We start from the raw sequence: 19,911 nt of genomic DNA, 5'->3' as shown, positions 1-19,911 counted from the left end.
GCAGCGCTGTCGCACGCAGTCAGCTCTCAGGAAGAGACAAAGGAGCCGTGTCCGCACCGTGCAGATGGAGACAAAGGAGCGGCCCAGGGTCACGCTCAGCCGCTGGGGAGCTAGGCCCAGGGGTGCTCCCGCCTCTGCTCGCCTTCTGCCTTGCTTCTCTGGAGCGTGCTGCGGCCGGGCAGTTGCAACACGCCGTCATGTTTAGACTTCAGAGTCATCAGCGGCTGCAGAAGATAACCTATCCCTTACTTCAACATGGTTCAAAGCAACGTGGCTCAGTTAACCCTTATCTTCCCGCTAGCTGACCCTTTCAGCTCTTGAGTTCTCATCCAGCAGAACTTTGGGGACACCACCCTGAACTTCAGCAGTCCCCCTCGGGAAGGACGTGACAGCTGTGCTGGAACGCCGAGCTCACTGCTGCTTGGCCCCTGCGCCCAGGCTCACCAGGCTCGCTTGCTGCCTGCACCGGCTGATCCACGGCTCCTTGAGAAAGAGGCTCAGCTCCTCCTGAGGTGAACCTCTTCGGGTCCGTCACGGCTTGGAGAATCTTGTCCAGGTTACGTTCAACTGTGGGAGAAGGAGCAAGCCTAGCTCTTCAGCAAGGAGTGCAGGGACTGGGCTCCTGCCTGCACCACTGACACACGGAGGTGGGCTGAATCACCCTTTCTGGAAATTTTTGATGAGAAAGCACCCAGGGAGCAGCTTTACCAGTTACCTCAGCAGACTGGGTCAAGAGCAAAGCAAACCTTTTGGTGCAACCTGACACATTTGCGCTGCAGTCAGAGAACTTCACGTACTGTACTCCATCCACAGGCTGAGTCAGTGCCCCTAGCAGAAGGTTTTTCCGCCTCCAACTGCTCTCTGTACCAGTAGCAGAAAGGTGCAAACAACGCAATTTGTAATGCAAAGTCAACAGCTGCTTCCCGCATGCAGCCAAACCTTTAAGACAGGTGAATCAGGAGGAAGAAAGGAGAAAACTAACTCCCAGCTCTTAGAGGAGATAATGGAAACTTCAGCTATATTAAAAAATAAGGAGATTCGTATCATATTGAGGCATAAGAAGTAAAGTTTCAATTTTAAAAACTGCATTAGCCAGCAGGAAAACAGCTGTGTTGTCTGAAATAATTACTCTGCAAATGGTGTCAACTAGAAAAATATTTTCACTTGCTGGCTGTGTAAATCACTAGTATTTTTGGATTCACTAAAAAGAGTTTTGTTTTTATTTTATTTTTCTTTAAAGATTCCCTGAAATCCTGACACTTCCTCAGCGCACGAGGGATTTCTCAAGAGCAGCTCAAACCAAGCCAGCGCTCACCCCAACAGCATGAGGACAGGGCTGGCACATTCGGCTATCCCGGGCCTGACCCAGGACAGGGGCTCCCCGAAACCCAAATTCCCACAGATCAAAACACGCAGACGCATTGAAATGCTTCTCCTACTGCAGTCAGCGACGAGACTCCTGTCAGCGGGCAGCGTCATGCACATGTGTGCACGCAGGAGCAGTGCAAGCAGTGCCCAGCATCCTCAGAGAGGCTCTAATGGCATTGTTCAAAGGTTTTTATTAACCAGCCCTGGACAACGAGATGTGGCTTTGGCCAGTGCTGGTCTTCTGCCTGCTGTGGGCAGGAAAGGCCTGAGGCGGCAGCACCCTTGGGAACAGCCCAAGGCCTCCGCACTGCTCCGTATTACGGTACACATTGAGCCTGCAAGACAGCAAGCGGCTGGTACGATGCTGAAATTAGCTCTGCCAAGCAGTACTGCTGTTTTAAGCTCCGGAATCAGATGTTTATCCTACTACTTGCCTAATATCGTGCCCACAAAGCTGAACTAATGGGCCAGTGTTATAAAAAGTTTATTTCAAAACAACGTAAGCGATTGGTCTTTTATCATGTTCGTTTCCTCTCTGCAGAAGCAACTCCCACGCCGATCCCAGCCAGTGGGTTTGCTGGTGCCGTGGTGCCCCCCCACCTCCAAGCATTTTTCCAAGCCCGGGGCACGCTGGCTGGACGCAGACCACCTCACCTCCGCCTGCACTGCGGGTGAGTTATGCGACCGCGCACCCACGCCAGGCTAAATCCAGCAGTTGTCTGCAAACGTCTCATCACCAGCCGGCGCTGCCCCAAGTCCCACTCTCAAGACAAGGGGGGGAACGCAGCTCCCCTGCCTTAAGGAGACATTGCCACAATTAACGTACAAGAAGAAATCTGGTGCCAGCCAGAACACACGGGAGGCACGGGACTAAACAAAAGGTTCAGTGACAGCCGAGATTTCCGCACTTCCCGCAGTGCTCCTGAGCCTACTGAGAGGGAGGCAGCGAGGACACAGAGCCACCTCTGTAGCAGCACAGGTGACAGCAGCTTGAAATGTGAGTTTTAAAATGCACAAGGCTGTGCTGGCAATACTTACATGACTAATAAGCAGAGCTCCTACATGCAGCGCGCCCACTCCACCAGAAGCCTTCCATTCAAACCAATAGACAAGAAGCGTTACTTGAAGTCACTGATTTTAGCCCTGTTACGTGTTGGTGTTCTGTTTTGTTAAATACAGGTCAAGTCTCACTAGCTGCCGGCTGTTAAATCACACCGACACAGGTACCTGAAAGCCCATGTAACCTGCCATTGCAGATCAGTATGCTTAATAAACTCCTAACTTCAATTAAAAGCAGCTCTACATATTCTTACCCTCCCCCCCCCCCCCTTCTGAATGGCTTGCATCTCTGGATGGATATCAAAATTTTATTAAACTCACAGGCAACATTTTCAGATTCCATCACACACGAGATTCACAAATGCCTTGAATGACTTATGAACGGGAGAAAAACATTTACATTGTTTCACGCCTAGACCCTATTAAAAGGAGAGAAGCGTAATCCTTGAAAACTGAACAGAACCAATTGCTTCTGGTTAACTCGTTCCTCAATTTTACGAGCAGACCCGTCTTTACCAATGCAGAAATAACTAGGTGTGAAAGTTAGCTTCCCTTTTTCAGCTTTCAAATGGTTTCCACTATCATAGTCACTAAATGAGCTGTTCAAACTGAAGGAAATATGCTGCAGGTGCAAAGAGTCTTCAATGGTTGGTTTATCACTGCACTTCAAGACACAAGTGCTTAACTAATGACTTCCATCATCTCTGAGGTTCTGCTTTACAGCTACAGCAACACGATCGCACTATTTTTCAAGTTTTCTGAACACGAAGCCTGACATCACTTAGGTATTTTAAGAAGTCGGTTGGTAAGAGGCTTAGAAAGATGCTCAAAGAACTACGAGCACTACAGAAGCACCCACAGGGACTCAAGAGTTTGTTATTCCTCGTTAATGTAATCTGAAATGAGAAAACAAAATGGTACAGCTTATTTGCAGGAGTGTTCCGAAAGAAAAATTAAGAGATTGCTTTGCACCTGCTCATTTGATGGCAGAAATAGGCAAAGGAAACAAGGGTAACTAGTACGAATATTTACAATCTAATAATTAATTCCTGAACGGCTCAGCTATAATGCTAGGAAATAAATATTTTAAAGGTTTCTTGACTGCCAGTCTTACTTATGTTGAGACAAATTTTTAAAGGTTTATTACAAATACTGTTAGAGTCAAAGTTAAAACAGTACCTCTGTTAAATTTTAAGATGAATTTTACATCGAGGACCAGTGCCACCTTGAAAGCTACAGCCACTGCAGGGATTTAGCATTTGCTCCTCTGCAGACAGCCCGGAGCAGCTGCTGTCCCGTTTCCTCCTGCCTTTCCTTCCCTTCCCGGACCGAGGCGCCCCGGGAGCCATCCGTGCTGGGTTCCCCCATTCCCTTCCTCTCGGGAAGCTGCTTGCCCCAGAGGAGCGCAGCAGCCCCAGGGGCTTCTGAACCCGCAGTGCTTGAACGCACTCGAACCTGTTTGAGGCTCCATGCATTTAGGCAACGCTGTTTGCAAGTTTTTAAATGTACCAGTTTATTTTTGAACTTGGATCTTTTACAGCTAGCAATTATCTTACTTCCTGTACTCTAGTCCCTTGCAGACCAGAACAAACTCCCTGTTTTTCCTGTGATCACAGCTGTGACCTGTGATCAGCTTTACTTGAGACAATCAGATGTGAAAAGGCAGTGATACCGATATACGGGAGCCTCGAGTCTTTATTAATGCATAGTGGTAATATTACGTAAAGCCTGCAAGTGAGCAAACTGCATGATGAGCAGCTCTAATAAGGTAGAGGATGAATGCAAAAAACCTGTACTGAAAATCAGCAAGAGATGTGAGATCTTTAACTTCATGTTCCCTCCCCAAGACTAACACCCTGGACTCACAGATCCAGATACCCCCGGAGATAAGGGTATGATGAAATTGAAAATTAAAGTAACTGCTTTAACAGTAGCGTTTCACTTCTAGTGGTGACGTTACTAAACACTCCACATTGGCTAGAAACACTATTAGGTTAACCTGGTTTCCTAAGGACATTTCTTTGCAGCTCTAAGAGGCAAAATAGTTCAGGAGCCTCTACGCGAGAAAGCATCTGTGACCTGGAAAACAGTTCCACACTGGTTTTCACGACAAAAGATTTTACAGAAAGTACCAGTTACCTAGCGATTGAAATATAAAACGAGATACTTTGTGCCACTACAGTCACTGTAAGGAATCCTGGAATCTCAGCTCTAGCATTTTACAGCAAGACAGCTGCCCTGATGATACAGAAACTGCACTTCCTTTTTTTTTTTTTAGTGCAGAAAGCAATAGCCACACACAAGTAACACAAGGAAACTGTTTGCTAATGCCAAGCATCATGTTCTCAAAAATCTAACTTCACTACAATTAAGTGTGCATTTAAATCAGCATTTGTTCCATCGAGGTGTGCTCTAGAAGTTGCTTTATGAACTACTGCACAGCCGGATGCAAGAGCAATTCTGGTTTGAGCAAGGGCAAGAGTAAACTGCAGTGACCAACAGGGAAGAAACCTCATTTGACTCGGTCTACAAAGACGCTTGACAACTTATTCCTGTACTGACGTCTTTTTTAGAGTATCAATCTCCATCAGTAATTTGATCTGAATCTAGTTCTCCATGTACTTAAACCCATTTGGCTCACAGGATTTGGGAAATGGCATACCAGTATTTAGCAAAGCACTAACAATGCTACTGATCTATCGTTTGGTTACTTAGGAATGATGGGAAGGAGGTGGTTAAAATTTAGGATACAGCTTACAGGATGAAGAACCGAGCAAACATCACTGACGCTTGCTGACAAAATGACACTGACTTCAGAACACGGAAATAAGACCTACGAGCCACGCCACTGATTTGCCTTCTTTAAGCCTTCAAACGCTCATGGATGCTTACAAGCAAGCCCTGTTGGATACCAGCCCTTGTCCAAAGTGAAAACTAGCAGAAGGCTTACCTTTCCAGTCACTGAAACAGCTATTAAAAACGCCATTAAACTTGTTTGTAGTCCACAGACCCCAACAAAATTACTATTTTTTTCAGTATTGGGGAAGAACAATTGAAGTGAGAACTTCTTTGGCTGCATTCGCCTATTGAGCTAATTGCCAAAGACTAATTCCAGAGCTCTGCTGAGATTAAACCGTGAGTGTACACAAAGGGGCACTATAAAAACTCAGCTCAGAAAAATCTAATAGCATATTTATTTCGATTCCATTCAAAAAGTAAATATTTGCCATGTGCAAGTTGACAGACTTCTTCTCCAGGACTCCTCTATAAAAATGAAGCCGAGAAGTGTTCCTTTCCCCGGCTCAATTGCCCTCCCAAAACACAAACACACTAGTGTGATGCAAAGAAGGCTCCTCGAACTACATGCTAACAAGTTCCCTCTGGGGTTTAAGGTTTCGTAGCCTGGGTTAGCATCTGAGGACAAGGCTCCTGTGCCTGGGTAGATGGGTGGAGTGTTTACAGAAAGGGAGAAAAACATTAGAACTTAAATTAAAAACAAACTAATTTTGACATTAATAGATGAGGCTCACATCTGTTTTGAACACTGTTTCTTGGTCTTGGGAAATACAGCTACAGGGGATGCATTTCACAAAACAATGCTCCGCAGCTCCATTCTCCACAAATCCACAAAGGACTCCGTTTAAAAACACACTGACTTCAGCACACCACAACTCTGTAAACCTGCCGATCCTTCAGAAACGTGGCCAGGGGTTATTGTTGTTGATCCTTCTAACCGAGCACGCTGGTGAGTAAAGCCCGAGGCACACCGATCTGTTCCTAGCAGACCCAACCCACCTTCTGAACCAGCTCTCCCTGCTGTCAGCACCAGACGTAACCTGCTTGCTAAACTGCACGCAGAACGGATCAATCTGGCTCGCAAAAGCAGCACCAGCAGCTTCAAAAAACAACCCAAAAATCGGATTCCTAACAGAGAGAAGAGTTGCACAGGATGAGTACGGTAAGAGGCATGTTCACGAGCACAGAAAACCAGAACGTTTTTAACTCAGCACACACACAGGTTCGCGCCCCGACAGCGAGGCACAGCAGTGCCAGGAACCGCAGATCGCACGGCGCTGGACAAATGTCTCAACAACAGGACGGGGCAGGAGGGAAGGGGCAAGCGCTAGCCATGAAGTCAATGCTTGGAAAAGCTGAAGAGCAACAGCTTTACACCTTCATTTATGAAACAAGAAACTGATCATCAATTCCAGTGCTTGACTTCTGCATAAAGTTCAATTTAAGGATTTAATTACTAGCATAGCCAGCTTGTTGCTACCTGCTCTGTCTCCAAGCACTGCAAGACAAGCTATGGACCAGGACAAGTACAACCGCAGCGTGCTGGACGCTCTCAGCACCAGACACCCACCAACAACTTAAGAATCCAAGCACAGAGCGTCAAGTGCTAAGCCCCATTTTCTCCTCACATCTAGACAATTAAAGCAGTCTAAAGACCTAAAAAGAAGCTTGCTTTAAATACAAGCGATGCTGAATAAGCCCACTTGATGATAAAAGGAAAACTTAATTGTTTACGACAGCCATCAAACTCCAGAGAGAAGCACATTTTAAATTAGAAGACTGCATCTACTCATAAAAACAGGTATTTCAAGGACAGCTTGCTTGTGCTTCCCTAATAAAGCGCAGGTGACACACACAGCTATAATACTATGACTCAGACAAGAGGCTAGCTCCTCCGAGAGGCTTCCTGGTTTTGGAGTAGGAAGAACACCAGAGGATGGAAGAAAACAAAAAGAAAAGACTCTTCAAAAAAAACTCATTATCCACCTTCATGAGGCAAAGACATCCCGGAGAGCTGGAGAGATGTTTCCATCTGCTGGAGCAAGGTGCTGCAGCCCGTGACCAAACAGCTCCAGCACGATGCCTTGCGAGACTCGGAGTTAGCAGCACTGGCAGATATCCTGCCTGAGTTGTGCTGCTGCTTCTTTGCTAAAAGGACGGATGAAGATGACATCTACACGGGGACGGGGCAACGCTGCCGAAGCATTAATGTCACTTTTGTTACGAATTAATCTTTTGCATTGTACTTCTAGACACACGAAGCTGCTGCCACGAGATCTGGCAATTCGCGGCAGCGCGCTACAACACAACCTGCACCTTGCTCTCCTCCTGCCAGAAAGCACCCAAGCCTTTTCCCTCTGTATCTCTGACTTGTACCAAACCGAAGGAACCTCATCCTCCATAAAAACCGAAGCTAAAATCTAAGCATTGAGGGGAAACAGCAGTGAGGAAGGCTTACTGTGATCCGCACGTAAAGGGGTTTACTGCACACAAGGAAGCGTTACAACAGAGAGAGCACATTTTAATAGCTCCAATGACATTCTCGGTCCTCAGAAGAGGAGCAGGCAGCTTTTTATTCCCCATCTGGTGGTCATTAACTCTAGCGTACAAACCTCAGCCTACGTCAGTAGTGCTACTCCATCCCTCCATTTTGTACACGCTGCTTGTGTTGCAATGAATCATACTCACACGGATCTCTCCAAAGGGTTCCTGCTTCCAGCTTCCCAAACGGCTCGATTAAAATGGAGAGTGCTCGTCTAACTCGTAAGGGTACCTTCTGAGGCAAGTACGAACTGGTACCTGCCCTTCCCTGCTGTTTTATCTCTTCGGTAATTGATCTTACTCACATGCTTGCTAGGATTCACAAACTGCCAAAAGACGCAATGTGCTCTGCTGATGCTTTTCCTATTGCTCAAGGCACAGTTAGCAGACACTCGTGTATGCTGGCATGTGTGGTGCAAGAGACTAACCTGAGAAGTACGTGGTGCCAGAACCCCGCACGCAGACCAGGAAACCACTGATCTCACTGCTGTAAATCCAGCAGTTTCACTGATTACAAAACTCGACATGCAACATTTGTAAATTTGTCAAATTATTTAGTACAGAAAAAAAATATACAGGCTTTAGCTCCTGAGATGCATTCTGCATCTAAAAATATAAGCTGAAACCGCAGAAAGGTTTGTTTTTTTTTTTTTTTTGTACTGCTTTTTCCTAACCATTTCAGTCGTCGACTGGAGAGAATTAAAGATCAAAAACAAAAGTCCAAGTTGGAATTGAACCTTAGTCCTAGCCAGACAGCTTTGTGCCTATTTCTGTGCTGGGAGAAGTCACTCCCACTCTGTTCTCGCTTCTCCACCTTTGCAAAGAGCACAGCCCTCCCCCTCTCCCAGGCTGCCTATTTAAACAGCAGGGCCTTAGGACAGGGTAACAATGTACATGGCACACAGGACCTTAAGCCCAGGCACGGGGTCCGTAACAGAACGTCCCTCCCCGGTGCTCCCTGCCTCCACCTTCTGAAGTCTCTCTCTGTACTCGACCCTGCATCCCCGCACAGCCTGGAAGGATCACCAAGCAGCACAGACCGCGCCGAGAGCTGGCACGGCCGCATCGCACAAAGCCCGATGCTGGAATAACCATCGTCAGCTCGTGGAGCTGCTGGATTCCCCGGGGACAGGACAAGCTCACCTCTGAGTCGCGTCCACCGCAGCGAAGATCAAGCAAGGCAGCTCTCCTACCTGGTTATCAGGTGTCCCAAATACCTCGTTTCACAAGCGACATTACAGCCTGTCCCCTGCCACCGTTTGTACTTTTCCCCCCATAAAACTGCTTTGCAGACAGCAGAAATAGCAGCCTGTCTCTTGCCATGCTATCCCAACTGCAGAACTCTCTGCGCTTCGCTTGCAAGACCACTATGGGTTTCTGAACTCTTATTTCTGATACTTAGAAACCCACAACAGACATTTGTCGTATTCCAGAGGAAAACAAACGTTTTTGTGAGCTTCCGCTTTTTCCTCATTCACCTCCCAAAAAGGTCTTTTTAGGCCACCTCGAGCCATCTCTCCAAAACAAGAGCTGCAAGCTCCGAGGAAGACGAACAGCTGTTTGACAAACCTGGCCCTTGTTCAAATATTGCAATATAAGCCTTGGGCAGTGATACATCGCCATCAATAAAAAGTTCAGCTGAAGTACATCGCCCTGACCCTAAAACACTGATCATCTACGCCGTGCTACACACAAGGAAAAAAATACCACGTTGCCATTCAAATCTAAAAGGTGTAGGGAAGAAAGGTTGCAAATAAAGGAAGAAAATAGCTCCTGGGTAACACTCTGAGATTTATATTCTCGTGTAAGAAGCTGTGCTAGGCAATAGATCAGGGTAAGTGACAAATGCCAGGAGAAGTTAAAAAGTTATCTGTGCTTGGGCATTACTCCGTTCTTACTAATTATTTTCTTGACTTCTTACCACGAAGGCACATCCCTGCTCGATTAAAAAAAAAAAATCTTGAAAAAGTTGTTAACGCTATTCTATTTAGGCACTGCCACACCGATCTTCCAGCTGCACCAGAATGACAGACACTTGGATGGAGACGAGACAACTTCCAGTCCCATGCAGCATACGCTGAGTAGTGGAGCGAGCCCAAGGCTTCAGGAATTACAAAGCATTTGGGAAGCTCATTCCAGAGCTGCTGAACAATGCTCAGGCATTAGCCCAGGCTGTTTCAGACGGACAAGCTGCATGCAGTCTTACCCGTGCTGAACATGAGACCTCGTGTTTCATTTCTGCCCATCATTTACTCTCTCACACTGCCGAATTCTTTACTAGTGAGGTCCCAGATGCTTGCTGCAAAGATTACTGTGATGTCGCAAATGACTGAGGGACTTCGAACTCAGCAGCACTTAGCGAAAGTCACCAGCATCTTATTTTGTAGGAAATCTTTGAAAAATGGCGTTACAGGAGAAACGGACATTTTGAGGAATCCGAACTATGGCTGCACTGAGAATGGGAGCAGTCCTCCCTCAAAGAGAGCCGTACTGTGTGCTAAAATGGTGTATGTCTGTGTCCGTCTGCCTGTAAGAGGCAGCCATCCACGCAGGGCACCATTACGAAGGAGCTAATCTCCGTTTTTTGGTGGGCACCACAAAGCTTAGCACTCTGCCATGCTCCGAAGGAAGCCACTGTTTTTGTAACGCTCCTTGAAAACCCCTTCTCACTGATGAAGGTATGAGATAAAAATACAGACGCACACCCCCACAGCTCACAACTGCACAAAACATATGGTGAGCTCGTGAACATGAACAAGCGCAGTCATTTCCAAAATATCGATAGAGAAGCCCAAAAGATCTGCTGATCAGCAGCTTTGTGAGAAGCACCTTTTGGCTTTAAGAGCCTGACAGGATCCTTCTTACAAGAGAGTTTCCCAATGGCCCGATGCTGCCCCTGTTCACCCCACAATCATCCCAGTTCCAGGGGTTATGGCCTTCAAACCTAAGAAACGACTTAGGTACTTCAGGTGGAGACGTGTTGTTTTTCTTGATGAGGCACTGTCTGCTGAAGCTGAACGGCAAGTACCTACACCAGCTTTCCTGCCATGCCTCCCGTATTTGAGCCTGCACTGCCCCCATCCCATCAAGGTACGTATTTCAGACGTTTCCCAGCCCCTGCCTCCAAAGTTTTCCATGACAGAAGCAAAGCAGGCTCAGCGCTGTCCGGTCAGTCCTTGTGACTCCTTTGGGGTGGGAGCTGGCGGCCTGAAGGCGCAGAGCGGTTGTCAGTGCAAGCGACCTGCCTGAGCTGAGCTACTACAGCGACCAGCTCCAAGCGAAGCTGCTGGGATTGAGGTAGCAGCTACGAACAAAGGAAACTCCCCCCGAGTGGAGCAACGGTATAAAACGTAGTTTTCACAAACCCTATCCATCGGTTTCTTTTTCCACACTCAGTTGTGTTGTTCTAACAGACAAAAAGGCCTGAGACTATGGGAAACGTCAGCACAACTTTGCAACAGATCTCACAAACATATGAGGCAATTCTTTTTCAAGGTGCAATCCCTTCTCCGCTCACCTTCCCTCACTGCAGAGCTCCCCCTCTGTTATTAGCAGTTAACGGGGAACTAATTGCTGATGTCTCCTACTTCCCCAAGAGCATCAGGAGCACTCCTTGTGCTGGAGGATTTCCCAAAGTATTGCTTATTGCAAGGACTGGAACATTTCACACCTGCATCTCTGCTGACACTGTAACGCGGGCCGAGGTTTAACAAAATGCTACTTATACTTCAAAGAAGTTTGAGGACCATTGATATTTCGCAGGTGCTACAAAAGAATGAGTTTCAGGACTGATAGCGGCTCTGTTCTCTCTGCTTTCAGTCTCAGGTCTGCAGCTCTCACTTGTTCATCAGCTGAGGCCAAATTTAGGAAGCAAATTTCAATTTGAAAAAAAATACGCATAATGCTCATGTTCCTAAGGCCAACAGCAACTACCAACTGTTCTTTATACCCCATGGACCACAGGAGTAGCTTCACCCCTTTCTTCACATCACTTTCCGAGTGTCCCACCTCTGTGATACCAGGAGATGTTACCGCAGCTCTCTCCTTACCATTATCAGTTTAAAAAGCTAGCATCGAAAAGATTTGTTAACGATAAACCCGATAAAACCCACTGGAAATACTTAGCGTCTGTGTCAGCAAGGACATTGTGAACAAATGCTGTGCTAAGAAACATTTCAGCCCCGCAGACACCGGGCAGCCACTACACCTTGCTCTGCAGAACTGGGAAAGAGCAGAAAAGGCTCTGCCCAGAAGAGCGCTTCAGCACCGTAGGAATTCCCGTGTTAAACCAGCCAGAGTGGGAGCTCCCTGGAGCAGGCGTTTAAGAACAGAGGAAGTACACAGCCGCAACCGGGAATACTGTTCAGGAGGATTCGTCCCACCGTGCTGAAGACTTGTTTTTAAGCTGTGATTTTCAGCTGCTCTTTCAGAAGCACAGGTCAGCAACAAACTCACACACTGCTGGAATACCGGCAAGTCCCTGCCCTCCTCTTGTTCATTTAAGGGGAGAAAGCGTTTTGAAGTCTAATGATGGTACATATTTAAACGCTGACAGTGCTAAACAGCTCAGAACTGATAGTCATGCAGGGAGAAGGCATGGCTGGGCTTATTTGTCATCTGACGCTGCCTCGGTCAAAGAAAACAGCCTCAGAAAAGCAAGGTGATACACACCGCCTTCCGCTACGAGGATCCTCCCTCAGATTTGGGCACCTACGACTCCTTTAAGAACACAGGCAGGAGCAGAATACACAGTGCTAAACAGCATTTTGCTCTCATGTTTCAGTGTGAGGTTTTATATAAAACTTGGGGCAGTTTCCATAAAACTAGCAGCTGCAAAGGCAATTCAATTTAATAAGCCAATAAATATTTCTGAATGACTGCATGTCTTACAAGGATATCAGGAATTTTATTAGCCCAGCCAGCTCAAGCAGACTTGAAAGAGAAACTATCCTATCTTGAAAAGCCGCAGAAAGAAATCTGCGCTGATTTCTTAAGTTAAATTATCCTTTTCATAAAGAAGTCAGCGTATCATTAAAGCCCATCCCTCCGGTTCAACAACAAAGGAGCAGGTATAATGTCAGGACTCCGCTGATTTTAGTGGGATCACAGCAATTTACACCATCGGTAAGAATCTGGCCGCGAGTCTCTCTAAGAGGGCAGTGACTTGTGCTATTTCAGCAGGTATTACTTTAACAGGAATCCAGTGAAATCATTAACAGAGGAATTTGAGTCAATGAGATGTTAAGTACTTGCTATAATTACATATTATTGCAGTTTCTGCTGACAGCACAACTCAGGAGGTTGGAATTCAATGAACTATCCGACAAATATCTGAAATCACAGTTGTAAAATGAAATTAAATCTGAATTTGTTCGATTATGCTTATGAGCCGTGTGCCTAGTTTACGTAAAGCCATGTAAAAAGCCACACTTTTGCATAAATATTGGTTCCTTGGTTAAAATTTTTTCATGTTTTACAAAGTAAACAAAGCAGCCCCGATAGGAATATTGCTTAATACTGCAGTAAAAGGAAAAACATCTTAAGAGAATCTGAAAGTAGAAAGCACACAGGCCATTAACCCCCAAAACACATCTTCCAGCACATTTAGGTAATTCTGCTGAGTTTTAACAAAAACAAAAGTTGGCCGCAGATAACAAATGCGTTCAACTCCCCACTCCCACAAGACACCCATTAAGTCCTAACCTGAACGCTGAACGTGTCGGAACAATTAACACAACAGACCTCTAGGTCTTCACAAAGCCCTTCTGAAGCTACTGCTGGGAAAATACATGCAAACAACTTATGCAGCGCATGAGACGCAGGAGCAGCTTACCAGCAATATTTTTATTTACATTTCACAAGGTCTCCCTGCAGTCTGCCTTTCTGAGACGTGTCAGAAATGATCAACTTACTGCAGGATACCCTCACTGCCAGCATCTCGGGGACTCCTGTAGGAAAGCTGCACTGTTATATCCTACAGTCCTTGCAAAAGATTGCTGGAGATGCTAGAAACCAATGCTAAAAAACAAAACAAAACAAAAAAACACACACACATTAAAAACCTCACAAGGATCAGGGTCTGACACGAAATATTTTTCAGATTTGAAGTTTCAGATTTAAAACTGCCCTGAGTGTTGCTCCGAGGACCGGCTGTGGGCAGCACTGCTCACAGCGCTGGCTCGCCCAGCGCCTTGGGCTGGAGGAGGCAGATTCAAGGCTTGTGTTGGAAGGAACAAGCTACATGGAAACGTGCGTCCTAAGGAACGTAGCACAAAAAAGGGAAAGGAAATTTTCCGCGGAGATATCAATCTGCTTCTAAATACCATTAGCTACCTTTTGTATGGTGGATCCCTGGCCAAACGTTTGACATTTAAAAGCGCCGATGACATCACGCTCCCAGGGAACTTAAGAGACGCTTTCGCCCTGATGTGTGCAGGGATAGAACACAAGAGTTTACCTTCCAGCTTCCTAACTTCAGGAGGTTTGTTTGGTACTGCGGCTCCCGCAGCAGCGCTAAGGTACACAGACCCAGCGGACGTGACCCTGCTCTCCTTCCAAAAATCCTCCTGCCCATCCAGAAGACACCAATGAGGCAGAGGGGAGGAAGAACAAACCAGGGTGCCAGCAGATTGGTTCCCAACCACCAAAAAACCTTCAGGACCTCTGCTGTGTTGGTGTTCAGCCTGCCAGCATTTAAGCCATCCCCACCTTTTGTGTGCCCAGCTCTGTCGTTGTAAAGGAAAAGTGAATTTAATGCGGAACACAAGGGTGCTGAAATACCCTAACTTGTAAGGCATTTGTTCAGCACCCTGGCTATTTAAATTACATTTCCCTCTTGCTCACTCCCCTTCACATCTTCACCCTGATATACCGAGGTGCCATATAAGCATTCAGGACAACAAAAAAACCTGCCAGTTTCTGATAAGCAGCACAAGCTGGAGCAGAAAGGACTCACCACCACCCCCATCCCAAAACTGCAATTAAAGCGAGCCTCCCACTCAAACACGCTTGGCTTCTAGATGACTTCTAGACAGACAAATTCACACACGACTCCTGTTAACATACTCTAATGGTTGCAAATTCAGTCTTATCATTATTGGTCAAGGCATCTTTCTTCACTTCGGGTAATGCCTTCCCTTCCTACCTAGAAGAGTGCTGGATTTTAAAAAAGTGCTGGATCTTATAGCAGCTCTGCCTGCAGGCTGACAAACGGCCATGGCACTCGCAGCAGTTACTGCAGTTTAGGAGCCTTTGTCTTGAATTTGATCATTTTGCAACCAAAAATAAGTTTTATCTACTGCACCCCACAAGCATAATAAGAGAATTGAAAGTTAAGATAAATTCCTTTCAGTCTCAACGTTGTCCTCAGGAGCAAGAAGCTGTTATACTCAACCTTAGCAATAAAGCTCTTAAAGCTAAACTAAACAGAATCCAAGCAGGTTTTACATCTGAAGCGACCTCAAATTCACCAAGTGAGGGGAAAAAAAAAAATATCAGAATCTCTTCTGTACTCCAGGGTACACAGTTATGACTCAACATTCACAGCTGTGAAGAAGGGGTCATTTTCAATGACCAAGCTGTTCTTGGAAATGACAGGTTTAGACTACCGCTTCCCTTCTAGCATGCTGAAGACTGTAGGACGTTACTTGCAAAAAAGACTTACTGTTTCAGCACAATATTGTTCTCGGGATGGTTTGCAAACAGCCACTGCTAGGGCCGAACATGGAAAATTCTTTGCAGCGTGTACCGCCACTAAAAATACAGTTAAGGTGAAAAAAATCACCCACTATGGCCAAATTAAACAGGAGGGAGAATCTGGATATCGAGATGGAATGCAATTACCCAAGCTGGAATTTGCCCAGGACACTCTTGCTTAGAGTAGCCAGAAGGATCTGGCTATTTGATGTCAAGAAATAGCCAAGAACACATATTTACAAGTGGCATCCTCTCTCATACCTAATAGTATCCTGCTATCAATGAAACCGGCCCGGAATAAGATCCAAGTTCTTTGCTACAGCCAGCGTGCTCCTCTGTGACCTGCAATCAGCTGGCAGATCCACCTCCACCCACCCTGCTTCGGCTGCAACACCTTGCATGATCACAGGGAAGGCAGTATGTCCCCTGACCTAAATATGAAAGACATTTGTAACAACAGGAAGCTTTCAAGCGCTTAAGTTGCCCTCTGACTGATACACTAATCAGAAGTCACCCAAAGCACTTTTTGTTAATGAAAACGTTTACTGCTGGTCCATTCAACAGTTTGAATTAGCCCTCAGAAAGACTTCCCTTTCCCCAAACGTGAAGACCAAAGGCAGCCGAAAAGGAAACTTTGCCTCTACTGCTCAGAGCCGTCTGACAATAACCGAAGCACAAACCAACTCTAAGAAGAAAACGTACTTGAGATTCCCACCACCCACTTCCACTCTGCCACTAAATAGGATGAAAACTAGAATAGGAGCCAGAGCACCACCACTACGCCTAAAGCAGGGCTGCTTTTCTCAGACCATGCGTGACAATTCCCAACACAGAAGTGCAAAGAACTGGGTGGAGGAAACAAGCTGCAGCACAAGCAGAGGTGACAGGTTTTCAGGAAGATCAGTCCTGGTCGCAAGGTCAGGGAGGACAGCGACTATTCAGCATTATTCTCGTAACAAGACTAACAGGGTTACACGCACCTTTCACCACTGAAGAGGATTTTGGATTTTCGGGACCTCCGATCGGCCACAATGTTTCGTGACAGCCATAAAAATAATTTCAATAGGAGGAAAAGGGTGCTGATACCTACGCTGGTACAAATTCACTGCGTGTTCGATTTACCAGGAATTCAGTTTTTACATCAAGGTATCTTACTTTAAATTTGCGTCCTGAATTCTTCCAACACATGGTAGAAATCAAAACTGGGGGAGTTTTAAGCACTGAATGCCTAAAACCCTGTAAGAATAACATGGCCCATGGTCATAACAGAGGAGAGAAAACCCTCAAAGAGCTTCACTGGAAGCTGAAGGGGAAGGGTCGAAATGTGCATCGTTTCCCCTATGTAAATCAGCAAGTAACTGAAGCTTTCCAGGGAGTACTTTTCCCTAAATAGAAATGATCGCGAGGCAAATATTTCTCAGCATAAAAAGGCTACAAGTATTCACATACATGCTTGTATTTAAGTTGCCTCAAGAGTTCCTACTGCACTTCTTGGGAAATCCACTTTGCCTTTTTCTTCCTGCTAAAATTTATTCCTAGAGATTTGCTATAGCACCAGAATGGGAATAAAGTTCAAAAACTACTGCACACTCCAACTGCACACAGACAATCACATTCCGATGAATGGACAGAAAGAGAGGTGCACACAAACGCAGATTTGTAAATATTTACACACATTAGCCTACAAAGCAACCAGGGCACATGGGCACTGCCCAGAAAAGCATGCTAAATATTGTTGTAAGAGAGCACTGAGTAAAGCAAAGCCATCTTCAACCATTTTTTGTCCTCTACCGTTCGGGGGAGAGCTCAGAGTTCCTCAAACATCCCAAAGAGAGCGACAACAACACAGGCACACAAAGGTAGGTCGGACCCTGCCAGCTCCCCCCACCTTGCTCACACCCTTTGGTTTGGCACTTAATGGCACGGGGAGGGGGGTTGCGATCACTTAGCATCCTGGAAAAATTAATGTACAGTCAAAAAAGGCAGTAGCTATGAGGTTTATATATACAGGAATATATATGAATATAAATAACAGACAGATATATGTATATATTCAGATATATAAAAATAAATTAAAAAAAAAATCACAGGACTCCTCCAGTGTTTCTAAATGAAATGAACAGTTATAGCTTGCAAACTTACGGAAGCGATGCTGTCTACCTTTCTGGAATTGTCTGCACTGCTTGTGTAGTTGGGTTTTTTTTTTTTTTTTCATCCTAACGTGGGCTTTTATTTTAATTAAAAAGCCCCACCCAGCAAGGTAAAGTTCCATCAGTTAACCAGGCAGGAAAGGAGTAAGAGCCTTCTTAAAATGGATGCAGCAGATCCTTCTGAAGAGCAACATGTTGCAATCACCTTTCATTTTAGGGGAAGGGAGGGATTCCCTGAAAGGAACAGGGCCGGGGAGCCGTGGGGGGGGGGGGAAGGGAGGAAGGGAGGCCGCGATAAAAACGGCTCGGGGATTTATTTAACCCCCCAAAATAAATAAAACAACTTCGCTTTCCCCTTCGCCGAGCAGGGGCTGGGGCTGGCTGCCCGGCTCCCCGGCAGGAGGGCAGCTCCTCGGCGGCTGGCGAGGAGGAGGAGGAGGAGGAGGAGAAGGAGCGAAAGCCACACAGAAGAGAGGAGAAAAAGAAAATGGCGCAGAGACTAAGTCCCGACCGTCGACAAGGCGACTTTCCAGGGAGGAATCGGGGCCCAAAGGCGACCCCGGCGGGGCCGAGGGGAGCGGATCGGGGGCCTCCGGTGCCCCCACTAGGGGCTGAGGGGGTGGCGGGGGGCCGGGGGGGGCGGCCAGGGGCCGTTCGGGGCGGCTCGATGGGAACAATGGGGCCGGTGAGCGCGGAGCCGGGACTTAGTCTCTGGGACGCCATGTCTGTGCGCGGCGCGGCCGGGCCGCCACGCTCACTCACCGTTGGCTCGGAAATCCGCCTCGATCTGCGGGGAGAGGAGACACGGAGAGGCCGTGAAAAGCGCCGTCCCGGCAGGGGGGGGTCACTTCTTTAGCTACCCGGGGCCACGGATCCCCCCCAAACCACCCCCCCCCCCCGCCAATTCTCCCCCCGAATCCCCCCCCCCCCAATTCCCTCTGATTTTTAGGAGAATTAAATAACCAAATGAGAAGCACGATGCAGAAGGTGTCCTTCACGGCGGGGAGGGGATCCGGACCCGCGCGGCTCCCCGGGGTGCCCCCCCCCCCCAAAAAAAAAAAACAAAAAAAAACCACCCTGGGATGAGGATGGGGGTGATGGGGGAGGTCGCCCCGCCGCCCCCTGCCCCTCTCCCCGGGGTCCCCTGTCCCCCAGCCCGCTTCTCGGGGGGGACCTGTCCCCGGGGGGGGCTCAGCAAGGGGTTGGGGGGGGGGGGGGGGTGGCAGGCCGGCTTGACAGGGCTCACCCCAGCCCCGTGGGTCACCCCGCGGGGGGGCAGGCAGGGGGCAGCACCGGGCCGCGAACCCCAGCGCTGAGAGGGGCAGCGGGGGGGGCTCTGCCGGGCCCCCCAGGGACCCCCCCCGGAGGGCGGCGAAGGGCTGGGGACCCCCGGGGCACGGGGGCGGTGCAGGGGCGCTCACCTGGGAATCGTTGTGCAGCTGGTCCCCGCTCATGCCGGAGGGTGCGGGAGGCCGAGCGGAGCAGGGGCAGAGGAAAGAAGGGAGCCGAGCCGAGCCGAGCCGAGCCGCCGGGGACGCGCGGAGCGGAGACGCGCCGAGAGCGCAGCCCCTGGCTGCTCAGCCGTTGTGTAACAGACGCTAAGTCCGACTTTCGGCGCACTGCGCAGCCGCGCCGCCGGTTACCCAAGGGGCGGGGCCAGGGCTACGTTAGACAGAACGCCGGGGCGGGAGCCAGGAAACGGCAGCTCTTGCATTTGCATACAAGCCCCGCCCCCACCGGGTATATTTACATACAGACCACGCCCCCGTCACCATCCTCAGGCTCCCTCCGAACGCCGCCGACTCGCCCGCCCCCTCCGGCACAGACTTTTACATATCCGACCCCGCCCCTTCCTCCCTCTCCTCCAATCGCGCCGCGCAAGCTGCCCTTCATTTGCATGCTCCGCCACGCCCCTCCCCGCCGCCGGACGAACCCGCGGCATTGTGTAAGAGCCCGTTCCCCCGCTGCGCATGCGCCCCGCCCCACCCCTGCAGGGCTCTCTTTGCATGCCGAGCCCCGCCCCCCGGCGCGCTGGCCCCGCCCCGCGCTGGCAGCGGAACATGGCGGCGCCGGGCCGTGTGGGGAGGGGGAGCGGGGCGGCCCCTCAGCGCCCCTCAGCCGGGCGGCGGCACCGTGCGGGGCTCCTCAGCGGCTCCTGCTTTTTAAAAGGGATCAGCCAGCAAGTTTTTTTTTTTCTCAATACGAACAGGCCTTTTAATTTTTCCTCTTGTGAGGAAACTGAGGGTAAAAAGAAAACAAAAGCTTTATGTTCTTTTAGCTAACGTGAGAACGAATCACGTAC

The 19,911-nt window shown here is 48.1% G+C and overlaps 1 protein-coding gene across 1 annotated transcript in view; it reads right to left on the bottom strand.

Annotated features, from left to right (window-relative positions):
* TOP1 (DNA topoisomerase I) overlaps positions 1–19,266 on the bottom strand; it is a 67,107-nt gene extending 47,841 nt beyond the window's left edge. Inside the window, exons 1-2 of the mRNA XM_083801670.1 lie at positions 19,031–19,266; positions 18,372–18,396 (exon numbers count right to left, since the gene is read on the bottom strand). Of these exons, the coding sequence (XP_083657796.1) occupies positions 18,372–18,396; positions 19,031–19,063 (58 nt within the window). The 5' untranslated portion in view covers positions 19,064–19,266. The remainder of the gene's footprint in view (positions 1–18,371; positions 18,397–19,030) is intronic.
* Positions 19,267–19,911: the final 645 nt, after the last annotated feature.

Source organism: Anser anser, assembly GCF_964211835.1.
Source record: "Anser anser genome assembly, chromosome: 16".
NCBI lineage: Eukaryota > Metazoa > Chordata > Aves > Anseriformes > Anatidae > Anser > Anser anser.
This window is presented reverse-complemented; position numbering and strand designations above follow the sequence as displayed.